This window comes from Drosophila novamexicana, unplaced genomic scaffold (genome assembly GCF_003285875.2).
Source record: "Drosophila novamexicana strain 15010-1031.04,08,12 unplaced genomic scaffold, DnovRS2.1 tig00000008-arrow-pilon, whole genome shotgun sequence".
Lineage (NCBI taxonomy): Eukaryota > Metazoa > Arthropoda > Insecta > Diptera > Drosophilidae > Drosophila > Drosophila novamexicana.
The window spans coordinates 3,700,125-3,722,997 of record NW_020824765.1 but is presented as its reverse complement, the minus strand read 5'-3'; the positions used below and the strand labels follow the sequence as shown (position 1 = coordinate 3,722,997).

General features: G+C 41.6%; 5 protein-coding genes across 6 annotated transcripts; 3 read left to right on the top strand and 2 right to left on the bottom strand.

Annotated features, from left to right (window-relative positions):
• Positions 1 to 1,849: 1,849 nt before the first annotated feature.
• LOC115761991 lies at positions 1,850 to 4,996 on the bottom strand. Its single transcript, XM_030704053.1, has 4 exons — positions 4,611 to 4,996; positions 3,897 to 4,549; positions 2,602 to 3,517; positions 1,850 to 2,543 (listed from the first exon to the last, which is right to left on the bottom strand). Exons 1-4 carry the CDS (start codon positions 4,915 to 4,917, stop codon positions 1,936 to 1,938), a joined length of 2,484 nt encoding a protein of 827 aa, XP_030559913.1. The 5' UTR covers positions 4,918 to 4,996; the 3' UTR covers positions 1,850 to 1,935.
• Positions 4,997 to 5,946: 950 nt separating this feature from the next.
• Positions 5,947 to 11,258, top strand: LOC115762582 (KH domain-containing, RNA-binding, signal transduction-associated protein 3). The gene is made up of 7 exons (XM_030704873.1): positions 5,947 to 6,235; positions 6,297 to 6,421; positions 6,973 to 7,460; positions 7,520 to 7,621; positions 7,678 to 7,913; positions 8,028 to 8,332; positions 8,422 to 11,258. Exons 1-6 carry the CDS (start codon positions 5,947 to 5,949, stop codon positions 8,108 to 8,110), a joined length of 1,323 nt encoding a protein of 440 aa, XP_030560733.1. The 3' UTR covers positions 8,111 to 8,332; positions 8,422 to 11,258.
• An 899-nt stretch (positions 11,259 to 12,157) lies between these two features.
• Positions 12,158 to 15,021, top strand: LOC115763851 (fatty acyl-CoA reductase wat-like). The gene is made up of 5 exons (XM_030706624.1): positions 12,158 to 12,319; positions 13,033 to 13,145; positions 13,205 to 13,715; positions 13,774 to 14,494; positions 14,567 to 15,021. The coding sequence occupies exons 1-5, from the start codon at positions 12,244 to 12,246 to the stop codon at positions 14,652 to 14,654; spliced, it is 1,509 nt and encodes a 502-aa protein (XP_030562484.1). The 5' UTR covers positions 12,158 to 12,243; the 3' UTR covers positions 14,655 to 15,021.
• A 762-nt stretch (positions 15,022 to 15,783) lies between these two features.
• LOC115764391 lies at positions 15,784 to 16,290 on the bottom strand. The gene has a single exon (XM_030707367.1). It carries the CDS (start codon positions 16,288 to 16,290, stop codon positions 15,784 to 15,786), a length of 507 nt encoding a protein of 168 aa, XP_030563227.1.
• Positions 16,291 to 17,948: 1,658 nt separating this feature from the next.
• On the top strand, positions 17,949 to 21,088 carry LOC115762507 (protein 5NUC-like). Of its 2 annotated transcripts, none has more exons than XM_030704751.1 (7): positions 17,949 to 17,961; positions 18,873 to 19,101; positions 19,159 to 19,309; positions 19,378 to 19,631; positions 19,690 to 19,984; positions 20,040 to 20,337; positions 20,401 to 21,088. In XM_030704751.1, exons 1-7 carry the CDS (start codon positions 17,952 to 17,954, stop codon positions 20,889 to 20,891), a joined length of 1,728 nt encoding a protein of 575 aa, XP_030560611.1. In that variant the 5' UTR covers positions 17,949 to 17,951; the 3' UTR covers positions 20,892 to 21,088. The 2 variants fall into 2 exon arrangements, with proteins under 2 accessions (XP_030560611.1, XP_030560619.1); XM_030704759.1 differs by having other exon boundaries at positions 17,959 to 18,161.
• Positions 21,089 to 22,873: the final 1,785 nt, after the last annotated feature.

Here is a 22,873-nt window from a genome sequence, read left to right as displayed (position 1 = left end):
ATAAATTTGGCATCAAAATCTGGCAACACTATTTTTGGTCAAAATTCAAGTCAAAATAGTATCCTCAAATATGCTATATGGACATAGGTCAAAATTTCCCACCCCCATAACTCGGTCAAAACTCAACCGATTTCCACGAGGTTCGGCTTTTTATTCATGGTTTGACCTCTAGATAAATTTGGCATCAAAATCTGGCAACACAATTTTTGGTCAAAATTCAAGTCAAAATAGTATCCTCAAATATGCTATATGGACATAGGTCAAAATTTCCCACCCCCATAACTCGGTCAAAACTCAACCGATTTCCACGAGGTTCGGCTTTTTATTCATGGTTTGACCTCTAGATAAATTTGGCATCAAAATCTGGCAACACTATTTTTGGTCAAAATTCAAGTCAAAATAGTATCCTCAAATATGCTATATGGACATAGGTCAAAGTTTCCCACCCCCATAACTCGGTCAAAACTCAACCGATTTCCACGAGGTTCGGCTTTTTATTCATGGTTTGACCTCTAGATAAATTTGGCATCAAAATCTGGTAACACTATTTTTGGTCAAAATTCAAGTCAAAATAGTATCCTCAATTATGCTATATGAACATAGGTCAAAACTTCCCACCCCCATAACTCGGTCAAAACTCAACCGATTTCCACGAGGTTCGGCTTTTTATTCATGGTTTGACCTCTAGATAAATTTGGCATCAAAATCTGGCAACACTATTTTTGGTCAAAATTCAAGTCAAAATAGTATCCTCAATTATGCTATATGAACATAGGTCAAAACTTCCCACCCCCATAACTCGGTCAAAACTCAACCGATTTCCACGAGGTTCGGCTTTTTATTCATGGTTTGACCTCTAGATAAATTTGGCATCAAAATCTGGCAACACTATTTTTGGTCAAAATTCAAGTCAAAATAGTATCCTCAAATATGCTATATGGACATAGGTCAAAATTTCCCACCCCCATAACTCGGTCAAAACTCAACCGATTTCCACGAGGTTCGGCTTTTTATTCACGGTTTGACCTCTAGATAAATTTGGCATCAAAATCTGGCAACACTATTTTTGGTCAAAATTCAAGTCAAAATAGTATCCTCAAATATGCTATATAGACATAGGTCAAAATTTCCCATACCCATAACTCGGTCAAAACTCAACCGATTTCCACGAGGTTCGGCTTTTTATTCATGGTTTGACCTCTAGATAAATTTGGCATCAAAATCTGGCAACACTATTTTTGGTCAAAATTCAAGACAAAATAGTATCCTCAAATATGCTATATGGACATAGGTCAAAATTTCCCTTTCCCATAATCTGAATTAAAGTATTGAACTTTGACTTAAAAAGGGCTTTAAGAAAAATTCAAAACAATCGAAGAAGTCTTTTTAAATGAGCTTAAAATGTTAATGGATCTAAAGAATCAGAAATGTATTATTTCAAATGGAAAATGATATTTTATTTTAGATTCATCGGACTTTTTGCGGTACGTTTCCTCAGTTCAACTTCCCAAGAAAAAGTACGCAAGCAGCACGATCGACAAGTTTCCGAGAATTTCCCGAACAATGTGACACATGTTTTATTTAAAACTTTTATTGTGTAAAGTGCATTATAAAAATGTTATAAAAAAACCTGTATGCGTAATAATCTTTATAATGTGCATACTCAGTTACATATGTGTGTAAATACGTTCCATAAGAGACTATTGGCACGGCTAACAAGCGTGTGTGGAGTGTATATATCGTACTATATATATGTATGTATATAAATATATGTCTAGGCACTTTAAATACATGTAATTGGAGTTCAACCTCGTAATTGTGCACAGTTGCATGGCTAGTGGATACGCTAATCTAGGCATAGAAGTGTCTAATCTGCGTCTGATCAGTTTTTTTTGTGCGTATTCGAAATACTGTTTGGATTGGTTCAGTTCCGGTTTAGGCTGGAATAATGCTGCGCACACAGGCGGGACTGCAGAAGGGCATGTCCTGCTTGACGCAGAAGCGGCCGCCAATCAGGGACTTGGCGCACTCGGCACCGGCGCACACGAAGCACGGTCCGTGCCAGTGGATGTCGCCCCAGGCGACGCCCTGATCGGCTGGCCCGATGGGCAGCTGGCAGCGCTTGCAGGTGCCGGCATAGAACTTGTCGTAGCACTGCAGGCAGAGCGGCATGTTTGACTTCTCGTCGGGTATGTACTGCTGCCCGGCCAGCGGCTCGTCGCACTGCAGGCAGCAGAAGTGCTTGATGTGATACGTGGCGCCCTCGGCGGCGGTGTACTCCTTGGTGAAGATCAGCTCGTCGCAGGCCTTGCAGCGCGGTATCTTCAGCTTGATGGCCAGATCGCGGCCGCAGTAAACCTGTCCGTGATGGAAGAAGTACACCAAGTCGGCCAGCAGTTCGCGGCAGGTGTGGCACTTGAAACAGCCCGGATGCCAGGCAATCTCCTTGCCCGCTCGCTCCGCCTTGACGGCCACCTCGCCCAGCTCAATGGCTAGACCGCAATCGCGGCAGCTGATGTGGGGTAAAGCTGCTGCTCCTGCGCCTGTGCAATTAAGTATATCAATAGTATAATGAGGAACATTCTGCTGAAAGCTACTCACCTCTCGGCGGGCTGTCGTCGCCCAGCTGCAGCTGCTGGAACTGCTCCGGCATGCCCGCACACTGGGGATACATGTTCATATGCTCAATGCCCGGAATGCTGGTGAATTTGCCCAGGCTGGCGTTGATGTCTTCGGCCGCGTGTCCAGGCGTCGATGGCTTCGAGCAGAAGCCGGAGTCATGGCTGGCCGAGTTGGTCAGCGTCTCGTTGCCGTAGCTGATGTCGCCGCCCGCTGCATTGGCCATGTTGGCGAACAGCTTGTCGATGTCGTCGAGCAGCTGCTCGTCGTTCAGCAGCCAGTCGTTCATCTGCTTGAGCGGCTCCAGCAGCTGGCACTGGTCATGCCGGATGCCCTTGTCCTGCAGCGTCTGGAAGAGGCGACTGTAGTAGGGCGCGTTGGCCGCCGCCGATTGCAGCATATGCTTGTCCACGCCCACGCGCTGCAGCTGGGCTTTGGTAACGGGCGCCAGGCCCTCCAGCTGCTGCAGATTATCGGTGGCCACGGGCGCCGCGGCAATGATCACCGACGGAGCAGTGCGCCCGGAGCGCGCCTCCTGCAGTGCCTGCTTTAGCGGCTCCGCCTGCACAATCTGAGCAAAGACCGGATCGCGCTCGTAGTCAATGTGGGCGGGCAGTCCACAGTCGTACAGAATGGTGGACACGCCGCCGAACTTGACGCGCCGCATGGGCGTGTCCTGCCGCATCTGGGCGCCAAAGCGAGCCTGCACCGGATTCTTGAGCGGCAGCGGCGAGTGAAACGGCGTACCCGGCGACGATTTCAGCGGAGTTGTCGCCAACGCAGGCGGCGCACAGACAGTATTAATCTCTGCCCTAAACTGGGGATTGCTCGCATATTCCTTGCGAAACTCCGAGATCGGGCCCAGCCTGGCATCCCGCGATATATTCAGGTTCTTCTCCTGCAAGTGGACAATTTTTTTACTTTCGGAATTATATAAAATGTTTTATAATTCACTTTCGTAATTCGATACGTTTGAGACGGAATTCACCTCTCAATGGGCGGAAAATGGTGAAAACCTGCTATTAGAAACCCGTATTTGTGAGAAATACAACACGAGTTGTATATACACCCATTCTTATAAGAATTTGCATACGCGGACTCAAGCTGACGACTGCCTGCTATGATATTTTACACTGCGGATGACAAAAGCTGCATGATATTTCGCATAAAACAAAACAAACTTAGGAAACTGCAAGATCTAACTGTTCAAAGTCGAAGACTGTTCTACTGTTATTTTAGAGATATAGCGCCATCTAGTTGACGAAGGCGGAACTTACCTGCAGCAAGCCGAGGAGCTTGTCATAGACGACGCCGTGGGTGACGAGGCTTTGCATGGACGGCTTGCTGATGCCCAAGAGTTTGACCTTGGTCTCGGCACGCAGTGCGGGATGTGCATCGAACTCGGTTGTGGAGTCGCTCAGCGGCTCCGAAAAGGCCACCAGCAGCTTGGGCTGCGCATGCGCTCCTTGTTGCGAGAGGGCATGCGCCAGCTTCTGATTGGACAGCAGCTCGTTCAGCGTGGCATCGAGAACGGGCGGCAGGCCGAGCGAATGGAACAGCTTGCGGGCAGCCTCCGGCAAGGCTGTCGTCGGCTGGGCCGGCACAATGTGCTCCACATGGCCGTGCGCCAGACGGCCCACGCGCACCACGATGCCTTGGCCGACGCACTGATCGCGCAGCTTTTGCACATATTGCTGTAGCTGCTGGGCCTCCGTTTCGGTGAGATTGTCGCAGAGCGCGGCGTCCAGGTCATGTGGCGGCACCTGAAACTCCAGCTGCTGCTTGCGCTTGTTGGCCGCGTCGCTGCCGGCGACGGGTATTTGAGCAGCGCCCAGCTTCTCCATGTAGTCCGTGACGACGTCGGGTGCTGCGTTCGGTGGCACCCATTCCACCTGCACCGGCTGGCTGGCGAATGCCTTGATCTTGATGTCTGTCGGACGGATACTCATAAAGTCATATGAATCTGGATCTGTGGTTGATCTTGCACTTACATGCGGGCTTTGCTCGGATCTGGCCGAGGATCTCGAATTGCGCCCAGCCGGTGGCGTCGTCATCCGTGCACAAGTGCTGATCCTTGCGGCACATGCAATTGCGGCAGACCTTGCGCCAGAAGTGCAGATCCAGCCCGGGACACTTGTCCTGGCACTCGCCACAAGGTGCTCCGGCGCCGGATTCGTGGCCAAGTTTCGAACGCTTCAGCAATTCCCGTCTGCTTTCCAGCTTGGACAGCCACTCGGGTGCCGTGGGCGTCTCCACGCAGGAGTTGGTGTTAGCATTGTTAGTCGCAGTGTTTGCCATTTTGTTAATGACTCATACCTTGGACACCGGTCATTAATTTTAATTGTTAAAATTAAATAAAAGGCCAAATAAATGAAATTTCGCAAAGGCAAAGACAAAGCACAAAGCAGTGTGACCAGACACCACAAGCACTAAAATGTCCAATCCAATGTGTAGCTAGTTTCGTTAAGTTTGCTCCACAATTCGTTTAGCCTGGACACCAACACTTTTAGCGAGTGCAAAAAGTTACACTCAGCTGATTTGCGAACTTCGAATAATAGTTAAGTTGGCTGCAGCACTTTCCGTGCATTGTATTTCGCGAACGTGCAGCCCTGGCCAACAACCAAAACTAAATTGCCAGCCATTGCATAAAAAAACATACATATTCCGTGCAAAGACGTTAGAAATACTTTAGTAAACGGTATAACGGCGGAATGCGAAGAAATTGAGCAATACGCTAGCGAAAAACTGTCAAACATTATATACGCGAGCAGCGTTCACGCAGAATTCGCGAAACATAAAAGAAAATGCAATAAATGTATGTGTATGTAGGTGGAAACAACTGCGTCCCACTGAAAAGTGAAAGTGCAGCAGGACGGACGAACGGACGGACGGAAGAGCTTGGCTGCAGCTAAAAAGTGGCCAAGAAACTGGCAAAGATAATCGCTTACAACTACAGCTGCAATTGTAATTGAAAATTGTTTTAATGTGCGCTTTTACCGGTCTCGTACCATTCGACAACAAATTGACTTTGAATTTCGCATGGTGGTTGTTTTTGGTTTGCTCTCGTTTCTGCTTGCGTGTGCGTGTGTGTGTGTGTGAGTGTTTGTGTATGCGTGTGACTCCATTGGTAAGAGGGTGGGGGGGAGCTGCATTTGAATTTGAGTGCGTTTATAAAAAAGTGATTTAAATGTTGCTCCGTCAAGGGGTTGACTATACACACACATGTATTCACATTTTGCAATTGATCATTTTAGCTGCTGTGAGGGTCATTGAATATCCATTAGCCAAATCAAACGCGGATTGCTGCCTCTTGAAACACCCGTAAACATGACCGAAAAGTACGACGGCAACGGGGACTACTCCTCGTACAATGAGGAAGACAGCAATGAGTATGGCGGAGGCGGCGGCAGCGGAGGCGGAGGCAAGCCGCGCAAAAGTGTGGGCAGTGGCGGCGCCCACAATGGCGACAGCGGTGTCCACGATCATCATGGCGGCCCCGAGGGCAGCGCCAATGTGCAGCTGAATGAGAAGGCCAGCGAATACATACGCGACTGCATGGCCGAGAAGAATCGCATGGACAGAAAGTTTCCAATTGCCGAGAAGCTGTTGGAGGGCGGTAAGCGGCAGTCAAATTCACACATTTCTTCTTTTCACCTGTTTCAATATCCTTTTTGCAGAGATTGAAAAGGTGCAGACCACCGGACGCATACCGTCGCGGGAGCAAAAGTACGCCGACATCTATCGCGAGAAGCCGTTGCGCATATCGCAGCGGGTTTTGGTTCCCATACGCGAGCATCCCAAGGTATAACTAGTACATAGGCCTACAAGTATTTTCTCCAGCAATCAAGCCAAATATTTCAAATGTGCGCCTGTAGCTTCAAAATGGACATTATCGTATACATGTGTAGCTGACATTACAACAATATTTAAGAATGTATATAGAGTGGGCACTAGGAATTTTAGTTGCATTGGTTATCTTCCCTTTACTTTACAATATTGACTACGATTGCCCTAAACTGTTTAATTAATTTTACTTACGAGCAGATTTCTTAAGTGTAAAGGGGTAATATTTAAACTAAAATGTTTGCTATGGTTTAAAATATGTACGACATCCTTTGCCTGTCTATTGTTCTAATGGACAACAATATCCGAGGGTAGTTTATGTAATAGGAATTATCAATCGAAAATTTATTGTTTGCTTTGAATAACTAATTTTGTACACAGATAACTGCAAATGGAGCTTAAGTTTCAGTCAAATCAGTTAAATCAATAATTGTTTTTAAACCTTGTTACTTTAAAATAAGCTTTTTAATCACTTTAGTTTATTCATGTTTATTAACCTTATTGTTGCAGTTCAACTTTGTGGGCAAGCTGCTTGGACCCAAGGGCAACTCGTTGCGTCGCCTGCAAGAGGAAACGCTGTGCAAGATGACTGTGCTTGGCCGCAACTCGATGAGGGATCGCGCCAAGGAAGAGGAGCTGCGCAGCTCCAAGGATCCCAAGTACGCGCATTTGAACAGCGACCTGCACGTCGAAATATCAACAATTGCCCCACCCGCAGAGGCATATGCGCGCATTGCGTATGCCATGGCCGAGCTGCGCAAGTATTTGATACCGGACAGCAACGACATCATACGGCAGGAGCAGCTGCGCGAGCTAATGGACAGCACCAGCCTCAACGACAACGACAACACCAACACCAAGAACAGCTACAAGAAGATGCCGCACATGCAAAACGCCAGCGTTGGTGCCAATGCCATAACTGGATCTGGGCCTGGGCCGGGCAACGCTGGAGGTGGCGGCGTGGGCATACCCAAAAATGTAGCCCATCACAGTTACAGGTGAGCCCTTAAGATACGCAGGCGTTGGTCAACCTAACTCGATCGATTCCCACAAGCAGAGGCTCCCAGCAGACATCGTTTAGCAAAAATGTATTGGCCCCCAAGCAAAAGGTTATGTCGATTCTCGAAAAGGCCCGAACAGCAATGGACGAAACCTACGGGTGAGTTTTACGCTCCGTAACTACTATTTTTATACTAATGTGGCCCCTTCTTACAGCCGGGGTTATGACGACGGTATTGCCTATGATCCACATCAGTCCTACGACGCCTACAGCTATGCATCTCATAGCGGACACGGACACGGGCCCCACGGGCCGCCCAACAACATCTTGGGCGGCGTTGGCAACATCAGTGGCGTCGGTGGCGGAGCACGCGGTGGCCACTACGAAACTCAAGATTATGAAACGGACTACGCAAGACGGGACTACTACCAGCACTCGCCCGGATATGCAGGTACTTAAGATAGGTTTTCACATAGATGAGGCTGGTAAGCTAAGAGGAAAGATCCTCAAATTAGCAACTAAATGTTTGTTTGAATTAGTAAGTACAATGTTTAATACTTTGCAGCTGGCGGCTCGGCGGCGCAATCAAACCCAAACAACTCAACAGGCCTAAATTCAAATCATAATCGCAGTCATGTTAATAGGTGAAATTTGCTGGGGTCTAGCAACGCCAGCCGCGATGGAGATGGTGTGAGAGGCACAGACAGTGCGACAAGTCCTATACCGAAAACCCACAATCTGATCAGGAAAGCCCAATTTGGTAACATCAGCAAAAGCAAAAACAACAAACACAACAGCAGCAACACGTTCGTGCCAAGCTATGATAAACATGAACACAAGCATAACAACAACAGTAGCGGCTGCTTACAGGTAACGAGAAATAAAATTCGGCTGATCTGCAGAGCAACAATTTTGAATTAAAAATCTTTGATATTAATCACGAGTATTTTATGCCGCAGCAGCAGCAACAACAACAGACACAACAACATGCCCCACAACAATCGATGGTACAGCAACAACATTCACAGAGAATATACCCACCGCACAACAGTTACAACAACAAAAACAGCAACAATAACTACAATCACTTGAGTAGGAAAAATTATAACAATTCCATCGATGCAACAACGACGACGTTATCAATAGCTTCTTGTACACTAAACCAAATGGATCAGGCGAATGGCCAAACGAATGCTGCAGTTGGCAGCAATCTCACCATCCACAACAACAACAACAACAACAACCACAGCAGCAGCAACAACAACAACATTCACACATTAGGCAGTAAAAACAAGAACAACATGCAAAACAACCAGAACAACACAACAACTGTTACTGCGCCCAGTATGCTATTAGTAAGGTATTAAAAAGCAATTAAGAGCATAATTAATCAAATGGATATTACAACAACAGTCCCTTGTCCAGACCAGTTCAGAACTCCTTCACCGTTCCTTGCACATCCAAACGCTTGTCCACGGCTGATATGCTACAAATGTAAATACATAGATCGATTTCGTGATGGCTGCTTGCTTCAATATATCGATATACTATATCCACCTATACATATCTAGCGCATATTCTATATATATATATATATGAATATTTATCCTCAAGTTAAACCTCATCATGATAATCTATTTATTTACATTCGCCAAAAGCCGTTGACTAGAGACACTCACACACAATTGAAATTTGTCTAAATACTCTTAACTTGCATTCTCTTACAGCCCTACTTATCCTACGCTTCATTTTCGCGAGATTCCGTTCTTGCCAGTGCAGTTTTTCTAAGCCACATTCAAATCTAACAGATACAATAACAGCAAATACAGCAACAAAATACAGCTAACAACAATAACAACAAATCAAGAGACAACATCACAAATACTTTGTACACTAAGAGGGAAGAATATTTACAAACGAAAAACTTAAGATATACATACTTATATATGTATATATATAAATATATATACTAAATACAAACATATACAATATATACATTAAAATATATATATACATATATATATATATATTTTTGAGTGCAAGGAAATCGTTGGATGACACAGCTGGATCTACAAATTGATATTTTACCTTGTGTTGGCTGGTGGACGATGGACAATTTATGCCAAGGATATATTGTCCGGTTTTTTAATCTATATTTACACAAAGAGCAAAACATCTTTAAGATACTCGTATTAAAAGTGCGTGCATAAATAACAAATTATCAAGAGATATAACCGTTAAATACTTAGATAAGCACAGCTTAAAGCTGGCTCTGATACTTTGACATATATAACAAGCGTAATACTAATATATATATATACATACATATATTTATTGCAAATCTGCTAAAAGAACAAAATGTAAACCTCTCAAATACATGCGCACACACTGCTCGATCTCCAGAACAGAACGCACATGTCTTTAAAAGAAGCCCAAGTTAATCAATTCGGTTACTAATTTGAGAATCGAGTCAAGTAACTACAAATTCCTGCTTAATTTTTTAATACCATAGCTTCAGACGATTTAGTTTATATTAAGACAATTCTCTTCTGGAGATAGAGGCTTGTGTGCTGAACGTGCTGTGGGTTTGCAAATCTATGAGATTAATTACGTGAAACTAAATAATTGGGCACACTTAAATTAAATATTAATATATATATATATATAAATAAATATATACAAATACAGAATTGAATATTTACATTCGAGCAAGAAATAAATAAATGATTGATCAAATAAAAGTAAAATGCTATTTATAAAATATTAATATGAATAAAATACTCATAACTTAATATACATACATATTTATATTAATCAGAGATTGTGGGATGAAGCCCATATGTGGATAATGCTGCAAATGATTACTTTATTGAAACAAACAAAAGAACACTAACACTAAAATATTGTAACAAATAATACTCAATGAATTTACTCAACTAAGCTCAGAATATTTATCCCAATTGTATTTTCTACTTTAGTAAGTCCACTTTTTCATTTTGATTTATACTTTTTTTTTTGTTAATTGACTAAAAAATTGTGTGATGAAAAGAAATTTCGAATGTGGCACGAGACTTGCTTGTGCCCTAAAAGTGAATATGAAATACATTGAGACAGAGAGAATGTTAGAGTTTGTGCCAAATGTAATAAACAATTGATGGAGAAGTCAAGTTTTCAGAAACACAATCTTCCAGTTCGATGATCCGTGACATTGTTTATGCGAGTCGGAATAAGTATTCTGCATTGACTATTTGTGAATTTCCTGCTGCATTGCAACACAGTCGAAATGTTTTTAAATTATTATTTTGTTTAACTTATAAGCTGAGCCAAGCGACATGAGCATAAAGAACATAAAGTCTAACCTATTGTTAGTAAAGTGCAAACATAATGAAATCAGATAAAAATAAATATCTTGTCCAAAAATGCAAATTGTTGCAACTAAAGCAAAAAACTTAAGAAATATTTACTTATAAACATGTGAAAGTTGAATTGTTAAAAACAATTAAAATCTAGATTGTATAACAATATCAGTAATAAAGTAATAAATTCATTTATTTCAAGTAAATATTGTTATTATTATGCTAATATAACTAATAAACATGCATACTTAAAAGCGGTTCGCGAAACCCAAATACAGAACTTAAATTATATATTAATAATACTTAAATGAATGGCAAAAAGTTAAAACACATTTACAATGCAAACTATAATAATCAATACTAAAAATTCCCCGCCCTAAAAACAATAAAAAAATATGAAAACGAGTTTGAAATCGAAACAATTAAAATATTGAGATATTCTCATTAATTATTTCATGTACAATTAAATAATAAAAATATTTAAAACTAACGCTCGGTCAGCTTTTCACTTTAAATTTGTTGCATCTATAATATTTAGAAATTGTTTTTTTAACTAAAGCTAATAACAATTTTATCTATTTTATTTTATAGCTGCCATATGAACTATTCGTCGGAAAGCAAAATCCTGTCAACATCGAACCACTATATCTTATAGATGCTATAGGGAAGATCTGTTGGAATAGTAGGATCTTAAAATATTATGTTTTCAGAAATATTTCAACAAACTCAGCATTTTCGTGCTGCAATTTTCTCAAGTATCTGCAAAATGGAAATGTCTACAAGGGTATTATATATTCGGTGTGACGAAGATAGCTTTACTAATAGTTTTATATTGAACTCGTTTTATAGATTATCTTGATCATGTTTTCCCAGTTTTCCTGTGGTAACAATATGATATAGTATTGGGAACCGGCCGGCGTCGACATGTGTATACCCTGCACTTAGCGGACGGACGTGGATGACTTGGATGAATCGGCTATCGATATCGTTCAAGAACTGATTTACTTTATTGAGACTTTTCTGGGTCTGTTTTAATGCAATACACACAGACAAATTGCAGGGACAATACAGTTGCATTATTTTGAATCTTATCAAATTTGCCAATTGAGTTCAATAATATTGGGATTCAAAAAGTAGGCGCATATTCGAGTGGCTACGTCCACGAGTCGAGTCAGAGGCGGGCTTGCAATGTAACACTTCAAGCAAACATAAAGTAGCACTAAATGTTTACTTGTTTGACTCTTAGCTATTTCATCAATATTTATGAGCCCGCGGTTATAAAGCTGAGGAATGAATTTATCGAATGGCCGGTATAAAAGGTTCTGTAAATAAGGAAAGCGTGTCATTTGAACGTCGGCTCTTTAACCTGATATCGGTTGGCTCTAAAATTCTACTGCGTGCGTAAAGTTGATATATATATTCAAAATGGAATCCGAAATTAGGAAATTTTATAAAAATAAAACGATTTTCTTAACCGGTGGCAGTGGATTCCTGGGCAAAGGTATAAAAACGTAAAAGTTAACTTCGGAGTATTTAAATAACACGAGAAAGTTAGGATATTTTCGGCACTACGAAGATTTAATACCCTTGTAGACATTTCTCTGAAAAGTGAAGCTCGCAAATGTTGAGTTCGGAAAAAATACTAATTTTTCGACCGGTTCTTCCTATAGAGCTATATAATAAACTACTGTGAACTTGATTGGATAAAAGCAGAAGAGTTTAAATGGAAAATGCCGGAGTTTTTCTTCAAAGAACTTAATTTTCCTCCGATCATTCCTATGGAAGCTGTAAGATTTAGTAATGCCTTGAGAAACAAAAAGTTAGTTTTCGATGGATCTTTTTTATTGCAGTTATAAGATATTGATAAAGAAGAACCCACTTTTTGACTGTTCTTTTTTATGGCAATTTTATGATATAGTGGTCCGATCCGGCCGGTTCAGCCATAATGTTTTATGGCGATATCTTAAAGAACTAGGAGACGGACATATCAACTCGGCTGCTGATGCTCAACTATAATATATATTTTATACAATAATATATATACTTTTATACTAGAATATATATACTTTATGGGTTTCGCAATGTCTCCTTCTATGCGTTACACATTTCATGACACAATTTTAATACCCTCTTCAAGCGTATAATGAGGCACGTGTAAAGTATCGGATTCTTTGGGGTTCAGAGTCTAAAATTCTGAAACATAAATACTTTCAGTGATTATTGAGAAGCTGCTGCGTGCAACAGATGTGAAGCGCATCTATTTACTGATCAGATCCAAACGGGGCAAGGACACAGAGGACCGCTTTGCCCAATGGAAAACCAGTTCCGTGAGTATCCATCCACTCCCTAGCCTTTTGAGTTGAGCAATGTAACCCGCAATCCATAGCTCTTTGATGTCCTGCTCAAATCCAAGCCGAACATATTCGATCGCGTGGTGATTATAACAGGTGATTGCAAGGAGCCGGATCTGGGCATCAGCCCAACGGACCGCGCCCTGCTGACGCAGGAGGTGGAGCTGGTCGTGCACAGCGCGGCAACGGTGAACTTTGCCGAGCCGCTGCACGTGGCATTGGATATAAACGCGCGTGCCACTCGCCATATGCTGCAGCTGGCCAAGGATATGCAGCGCCTGGTGGCATTTGTGCACGTCTCCACGGCCTTTTCCAACTGCGTGATCCATCACATCAAGGAACGCTTCTATCCGGAGCACTTAAGCTGCAGAGTGAACAAGGTATTGGAGCTGAGAGAGCTACTGAACACGGATCTGTTGGATCAGATGGCTCCAGCACTGCTGGACAGGTTTCCCAATACGTACACCTACACGAAGGCCTTGGCCGAGCAGCTGGTCCAGACGGAGGCGGGTGATTTGCCCGTGTGCATCTTTCGTCCGGGTTCCAGTAGGTAGCCCTAGCTCATCACATCGATTCATTTGTAAATAGTCCATTAATCATTCAGTTGTGGCGACCAGCAAGGAGCCCGTTCCCGGTTGGATAGACAACTTCTACGGGCCCATTGCGGTGATCTACGGCGCCGCACTTGGCGTCTTGCGTGTCGTCCCCCTCAATCGGCAGGCTATATCCAACATTGTGCCCGTGGACGGGTGTGCCAATCTGGTTTTGGCCTGCGCCTGGCGTACGGCCATGGAGGCCACGCAACGCAAACAGCAGGTTATCCCAGCGCCTGTGACCATCTACAACTATGTGCCCAGCAGCGAGAATATAATCTACTATTCGGATTTCACTGGCGCCGTGGAAGAGAAACGGGATGTTTTTCCCATGGCCCAGGCGATATGGTATCCGTTTCTGCACACCACCAGGATGCCCTGGCTCTTCAAATTGGCCACCATCTTCTATCATCTGCTGCCCGGCTACTTGGTTGATCTGCTGTTGCGCCTGCGCGGCCAGAAGCCGCGCCTGATTCCCATCTACAAGAAGATACACAAAAGTCTCGATGTGCTGCAAAAGTTCATGATCGAGAGCTGGAGCTTCGAGACGCCCAACACGGATCGCCTGTGGCAGAGCATGTCTGCAGCGGATCAGCAGCTGTTCGACTTCGATATGAAATCCTTGGACTGGCAGGGCTATTTCGATCGCGCCTTGTTCGGCATGCGCACCTACCTGGGCAAGGAGGACCCAAGCGAAGAGTCCATCAGGCTCGGTCTTCAGAAGGCAAATCGGTACGTTGACAACTACATATTTCAATTTGCCGATATATCCTATCTGGTATCTCAACTTTTTTCTACTTTCAGCTTTCTTATAATGCATCGACTCTTGCTATTCGGCCTTTTCTGCCTTGGCATTGCTATCCTGAGATGGCTGCTCTGCCTGTTCCTATAACTATAGCAAGCCAGGAAGACTCAATGCATATTTTAGAATCTTAAGTAGATTAGTAACATTAGGTTTCAGCGTTCTGCTAAGAACCTGGAACTTGATATTAATACCAATAGAAATAATGTTGCAAATGGAAGTGGTTCTTTTCCTCGAGCGTTCCTGACCCATTCAAAGGCCTTCTTGTTCCTGTTGTGGCCCAGTCAACAAACTAAGTTAATGCTGAATAAAAAACTCATTACTGATTTTGTAAAATGCAATTTTTTATGGTTATCTATTATAAAGAACCTTTCTCGAAATATGGTTAATAAGCGGAAAGGTTTTAAAGTCTCTGTGAAAATGTAACTTTTATTCAATATTCAATACTTTTCGCGCAATCCAACCCTCTTGCATGAAAAACGCGTGCCACAGGGGGAAGGAATAAACGTTTTATTATTCAGACTTAGACCTTTACTAATTGTATGCCAAATATTTCAATTGTTGACTCTAAGTTTGGCAATAAACTCATGTATATTCATTTTAGATAAATCGACGCTTCCGGGAGCATAAATCGAAAAAATTTAAATAAGTACGTTTCAGAATTTTTTTAGGAATGGCCAGTGTATTGTTAAAGGGTATAAAAATGTTCATATCTGACCGAATGGCTTTCATAGTTCAATTTCATTAATCCTGTCACTGTCAAAAGCTAAACGCTACATCACCTCGCAGCGATGACAAGAACCAAAAAGTATCCGATCCAATAAAATATCCCAGAGTTCGGCGCTGCTTTCGAACGGATAAATATATGTATACTGACCGTACTTGTATCCGAATCTCAACGGAAATTAAATTTGAATTTTCATTTCGAATATTTTTTGACAAAAAAAATGCATAAATTGTAAATATATATAGCATTTATTAATTACATAAAATATAGTTTAGTTTTAATATTGCTTCACAATAACTGACTAGAGTAAATCCCCTAAAAACTTAAGTTTGTATTAAATGTTGGAACTCTCCCTCGTCTTTAGGATCGTACTGGGAAACCTTTATCCAATGTCCTTGGCCCTCAGGCATCTACAATGTTCGTTTTAGGTACAATAAAATTGTACATTGAACTGACTAGAATGTCCCGAATAGGGATCGGTGGTGTCTCCTTTTAGGCATGTAAAAGTCCGTCACTTTGGCCTACCAGCTTGCCGAGCAGCGCCTTGTACAGCACGGACTCCGTAGAGACACCCTCGCTCTGCAGGAAGAGCAGCGTTTCGCGTGCGCACATGGCAAAGCCTAGAGCCTCCGCTTCACTGCGTCGGGCTGGCGCTGGAAAGTTGGCTGCCAGCTCGGCACCCTCGAGGACTTCTTCGTCGCTGTCGAACGCGCTGGCCTCGCGTTCGTCCAAATCCTGTTCAAACGAGTCCAGCTCTGACTGCAGCTCCATGATCTTTTGCAGTGCCTCGAGCAAAATGCTGTTGGGCGCATCTCCAATATCGTTTGCCGGGCTATGGGAGGGCTGAGCAGGTGGTGTATCCGATCTGGGCTCCAACTCCAAGCGATGGCGCTTCTCGCCAGTTGCCTCCTGGTCCAGCTCCTTGTCCTGCTGCTCCTCAGCCTGCTGGGTTCTTAGCTGATCCGCACGTTTGCGTTTCATAATCAGTTTCCCGGACATGGGAGAATCTTCTTCAGCTTTGGGTGTGTCCTGTATCCAGTTGGTTTTGTCCGCGGCACAACCTTCGTTCACCTGGTGATCACAACAACTGAACGTCGAATGCACCCCAGCGCAGCACGAACGGCTCGAACTGTTGCAGGGAGCGCGATCCTGAAAGCAACCCCAATAAGAGACAGCCGGGCATTAGGGGATGTGCCTGGCTCGAAATTAAAAGCGACCAAAAAAAAAAATTGTTGCAGCTGTTTAAATTTGTCGGCCGCTGCTGGCAGCTGAAGCGGGAGGGCAACAGGATACAGGCAGGATATTGTGCTGCAATCCAAAAGCAACCCCTGACAATCTGCTCTCTCCTGCTGCAGCGGCCTGCTATCTCGTCCTCGTCCCAGTGACCCTCGCCTCGTGTCCCTTCCGTTCTCGTCGCCGTTGCCGTTGTCTCGTGGCTGTTCCTGTGTGTCGGCTACCCTCACTGCGACATACCCTGCTCCCTTGTAAGTGCTGTGCACTGTAGCGCATTCGGGTATCGTTGCATTCCATGCCGAGCATTTGCAGCTGGCACGCTTCACAAGCATCTCTTCGCTGTCCCTCCCGAGTACGCTTTGACCTGTCAATGATAAGTGTACAACCTTTACACTGAAAATAAAAATTTGGCTGGTTCTTGTTGGTTGCACTTTGCATTTCATTTAATTTAATTTCGGGCGCTCGAGGGACAACCTTGAAATCTTATAGTATACATAAATCCTTATTGCTCAAGTTGTTATACATATGTTTTTTGTTCGGCACTTTAAACCTTTTATTGTGCCTCCTCTTTCGTTGGGCTCTCTTACAGCTAAATAATTAATAACAATAATAAAACAAATTTTTTTCAGTGTATATTATATCAAGCAACATCAAATATTTTAAACCAACTAAAACTATGATTATTCTAACAACAAATATGTTATAAATATATATATTTGTTGGATTGTCGCTGAATGAATGACTTTCCTATAACAAAACTAGCCTTTAGTAGGGTTTGAAAATTTGTTGCTTTCAAGATAACTTAACTTATATAAATATATATAATAAATATAGACAAATTATAAGAGGTAGTCCCCAATTTTCGTCTACACAGATTAGGAATATTTTACTATTCCCCACAAAGTTGTAAGAAATTAACTTTTGTAGGTATATAATAAAGGTCGCACAATGAACACTCTAGCTAATTACGCAGGAATTCCCCATAATGTGAAGCCAAGGAAGTGCCAAGAATATATATATAAAGAAGCTAGCATAATTGTAAGGCTAACTGGGCGCAGGGTAAAGGGTATCTCCCAGCAGGCACTCCCGACTACAGCCACATTTGTTGTGTGCTTAGCCCCTCGATAAGTATTAGAGTATAAACCTTTTTTTTGTATACAAAAATCCAAAGGTATTCGTTAGCCTACTTAGATTTTTTCCGTTACCTTCGGAAGAAAATAAAAATCGCAACTAAATTGTAGCCATGACTTATTGACAGATTGTTCATATATAGTATTAGCTAATGTCGCTATCAGATCGTTCTCTGTGCTACAAATAGAGGGAACACAGCCGCTGGCACCTGCTTGAAGAGAGAGTGCTTAATTTTAATTTTAATTTAAAAAGCTGTTTTCTAACGATTTGAGTCCAGTTTGTGCACAGATTGTGTGATGAGTGCATGTAAGCGCCCAGATTTCAGTTCAGTTCAGTTCAGTTCAGTTTTATTTCGAAAGTCAGGCAATATCTTCTAAAACTAATAGGGCTTGGATTAACTGCATATCAAAATGATAACCTCAAGTTACTTGACTGAGATAAGGCTCTAGACCTTAAAGTATTCGCATATATTTATATATTATTCAACCACAAATAACGTACTTAGTGTAAGTCGTATATTATGTAAATATTTTGCTATATATCCTACATCAATTGCATTTCCGACCCAAAATATGCCATGTGAGTTAGCCTTTAATTGATTCCAAATTCAAGTGAATAATTCTCCCTCTTATCACTAACATCGATTTATATTAAAGTCGAGCTCTAGTTCTCAATATAAAATTTTCGTACTCAAGTTCTCCCATAATGTGCTTAAAGGCAAATACGAATATATACTCTGCAGATTGTGTGCTGGGTATCTCATCGTCGGTTACCCGTGACAAGAACACTTCAACTTGTTTTGTGTGAGAGAAAATGTAATAACTACTAGGTCAATAATTTAGAATAGACGTAAAGATCTCAGGTTATAGAAATGATTATAATAGACGATTTAATATTATTGAAATTATGATTTAATCGTCAATTAACTTACATTAATTATAATCATATATTTATATAATTTTAATTATTAATTATAATTATTAATAACAATTATGTGTTTGAAATTGAGATTTCTCCATTTGTAAACTAGTCTAATTGCTTACTTTTTTATTGCACGGATTAGATTCCAAGATTATTGTAAGCAAACTTGAAGTGCACTTAGACTGGGTAGATTTTATCAAGATATCAAGATGTTACTGGACTAATTTTTATACAGATTTCACAGGTGCATTCAGCTATGCAATTAATCCCAATCAAACATTCCATTGACATTTCAGTCCCAAAAATGAGGCAGAAGTGGCTTTTAGTATTTTTAGTGGCATATGGGCACCTTATAGGTGCTAATCCCATCGTATCCGGAAACTCCACGCTTACTGAATTCATAATTATCCACAATAATGACATGCACGCGAGATTCGAGCAGGTGAATAAGAACGGAGGAGCTTGCACTCCGAAGGATGCCAACAGGGACAAATGTTTCGGCGGATTCGCACGTGTCGCCCATGTGTAAGTGCCATGGCTAAATTTTGGTCAATGGAAGTCAATTAATTTCCAATCTTGTAGAGTGCGAAAATATCGAGAGGAGGCAAAGAACGGAGGAATTGCCGCACTATATTTAAATGCAGGCGATACCTACAGCGGAACCGTGTGGTTCACGGTCTTCAAGGACCAAATTACCAGCACCATGCTCAATAAACTTCATCCGGATGCTATGGTAAGATCATATCGGAAACAATTCAGTACGAATCTTGCACTCCTAAAACCTGCTTGCAATTTGTGTAGTGTCTAGGGAATCACGAGTTCGATCAGAAGATTGAAGGACTTGTGCCGTTTCTGAATGATGTAAACTTTCCGGTGCTGGTCTCGAACGTGGACTTCTCAAAGGAGCCCGAATTGGTGGCCACCAATAAACTGAGCAATTCAACAATCCTTGAGGTTAATGGCACTAAAGTTGGCGTTATAGGATACCTCACGCCGAAAACGAAGGAGGACTACATTAACAAAGTGGAGTTCAGTGAAGAAATCGTGTCCATCAAGTAAGTTTGCATTATTTTTCGCTAATTCTCTCTCTAACTCTCATTAACTTTCTTTTAGCGCTGAAGCGCAGAGGCTTAAAGATCAAGGCGTCAATATAATAATTGCCTTGGGACATTCTGGTTACCAGAAGGATCAGGAGATTGCCAGAGATTGTCCGGATATTGATATAGTAATCGGGGGTCATTCGCACACACATCTAGACTCCAATCAACCCGTCGCTGACAAGGACGATACCAATCCTGAAGCGGTTCGAGGACCCTACCCCACCACGGTGGTTCAGCCAAGCGGCAAAAAGGTGCTCGTCGTGCAGGCCTACACCAGCACAAAGTATTTGGGAAAGCTGCGTGTACAGGTTAGGTCTTGATACATCCCCAATGACTTAATAATAACCCATATTTATATGGCAGTTCGATGCCAATGGCGATTTAATCAAGTTTGATGGCGAGCCCCTGCTCCTGGATGCTTCAGTTCCGCAGGAGCAAGATTTCTTGGATTTACTTGATGTATATCGCCCCAATATCACCGCCTTAGGAGAACAAATTATTGGTCACACTAAGGTCTACCTAGAGGGCGGAAATATGTGTCGATTAAGAGAATGCAATCTTGGTAATATGATTGCCGATTCCATGGTCCACACCCGCATGCTGGAGAACAAGGGCGGCGAATACTGGACGGATGCGGCGATTGCCTTGATCTCAGGAGGTGGTCAGTTCAATATTGGGTGAAAGCAATTGTTGTTCCACAATTTAATCTTTCCTCTGTTTGCAGGCATACGCACCTCAATTAGTAAGAATGCCGAAGGTTCTATTACTTTCAGGGACATGTCGGAAACCATTCCCTTTGAGAATCGTCTATTTGTGACGCGCATTACCGGAAAAACATTGCTCAACGCCCTGGAGCTCTCGGCCTCAATCAGGAATAGGGACTCGAACGGCGGCTTTCAGCAGCTCTCTGGCATTCGAGTCGAGTACAACTACGACATGGAAGAGGGACACCGAGTGACCTCCGCTCAGATTCGTTGTGCCGAATGCAGTGTGCCTTCCTATCTGAATCTCAATGAATCCGCCTACTACAAGGCTATTGTGCCGGAGTTTCTACTGAATGGAGGCGATGGCTTCCAACTGATTGAGTCTAACGATCCGTTTACTGAGCTCTTGGAACATGACGACAAAGGTGCCCTACAACAGTATCTACAGGGTACACATTTTGTTTATCCTGCAATAGAGGGTCGCATAGTTATAAAAAATTCCATTAAGTAACATAGTTCCTCAACAAAAAGAATGTATTCAAATACGTTCAAAGTTTTTTAGCATTTTTGCATAAGCTCTATCTTATTACCATAAGCTGGAAATACGCAATGAGAAAGTTGTTTCCACAGACCTTAAAAACACAATATATATATATAAAATATATCTCGTTTTTGCAAAAGTTTTGATCAATTTCGATACTAGATATAAAACATAAAATATTGCAACATTAATAAATTAATTGCCTAACAGCCTGAACATTATCAAATCGACAATTAATTGGACTGTCAATATTTATATATATATATGTACATATCATTATTATATACATATTTAATATAAATAGGTCAATTTATTGTATCTGACTGAAATGCTCTTAAGCAAATAAGAGTGTTGAGGTCGGGTGCAACAGAATGAGCTATACTCTGTTCATAATGTTTCAACAGATCAAAATGGCTAGAAAGGGTATATCAGAAACTCTAATACTCGAACATTGTTCAATAAATGGGGTGAGGATAATTATATTGCCTTTAGTTGAGTCCTACAACTGCAAGAGTTTGGAATCTCTAGCCTAGAGGTTCGAAAACTGTTCTGTCTTTTGCCCATTTCAGGAATATATCAGGCTTATCACATTTTAAAAATCACAATCGCAACTTTAGATTCATTATAATATTATATTTATTAGACGAAGTATATAGATAAGTAGACTTATAGGATAAGTAGACGGTCGGACAAGGAGGCAGACATTGCAAAATATATTCTTTTACTTTTTAATTTGAATAATTTAATTTGTATCTTGATCAGATGGCAAACTTAATTGATATAACTATGTATGTGTAAAATTGCTTCGATCTCAGAGATTTGAATAATTTGGTAAGGAAGTAATACGAATAATATAATATATAATATAGTTAGGACTTGGCAAAGTCATGCGGCTTGCCTTAATCTTGCCAAAGAAACTTTGATCTGAACTAGACAATAAAACTCTGTCCTAATGCATCCTAATATGCCAGGGAATAGTTGTTTGCAGAGCCTACCATCTGCATTATGGATAGGAGCTCTCTTGTGCAGGTGACATTTGTTTGTGTGTCAGGTAGGCGAATTAACTCACCTTAGCTTGTCAAAGTCCAATCAAGACAAAGCTAATCTGCTCTGTCTGGAATCTAAGACACTTTATATTAGTAATAATTCGATTTTTGGCAAAGTTTTGGACTTTGTTGTATAGTCATCGCAGATAAGGAAATGGTTTTTGGATACCTTATCTCACTGAACCGAAAGAAAACAAAAAACTATTCTTAATTTGTGTTGTCTGATCAAAGCTTTGAAAGTATTTGTTAATGCAACAACTGTTAAAATACAAATTTAATTTTAGTAACGTGATCATGTTAAATATATATATATATATAATGTATATTGCTTCTCAGGAACTTCACAGAGCTTCAAGATACTTCTAGTTGAATTACAAATTTGATAGTTAGCTGTAAATAACGAGTGTTAAGTTATCACGGAGCGGAAGCTGTCAGTTTTCTACGATCTGACGAAAATTAATTTTATTTATTTGGAACAGAGCCTAATAAATATGTTGTCAAAGTAAAAATCTAAATGTAGAAGATGTGCGTGAACATAATGTTTGCCATAATATATACCATATTATGCTAGAAAAAAAAACTGGATGATAAATTGACACATGGTCTAGATTGTTTTTGCTAAGAGTTCTTTGATTTACGATCGGGAAACAATACATGGCTTTGTTATCATTTTCATTTTCATTTTCATTATTTTTGAGTAAAATAAGTATATTGATAGCAGAAGAGTTTTATAATTCCCGGCCGCAAAATGAGATAATGTTTGTTCGAAAGATCTTTTGGCAACTTCTGCAGCTGTCTTTTCTGTTGACATTGACACATGAATGTGAATGTGAATATGAGCCGTGAATAAGTGTCTGAGTGTTTATGTATAGAATACATAAAAAGAAATATTTGAATACAGTCGTG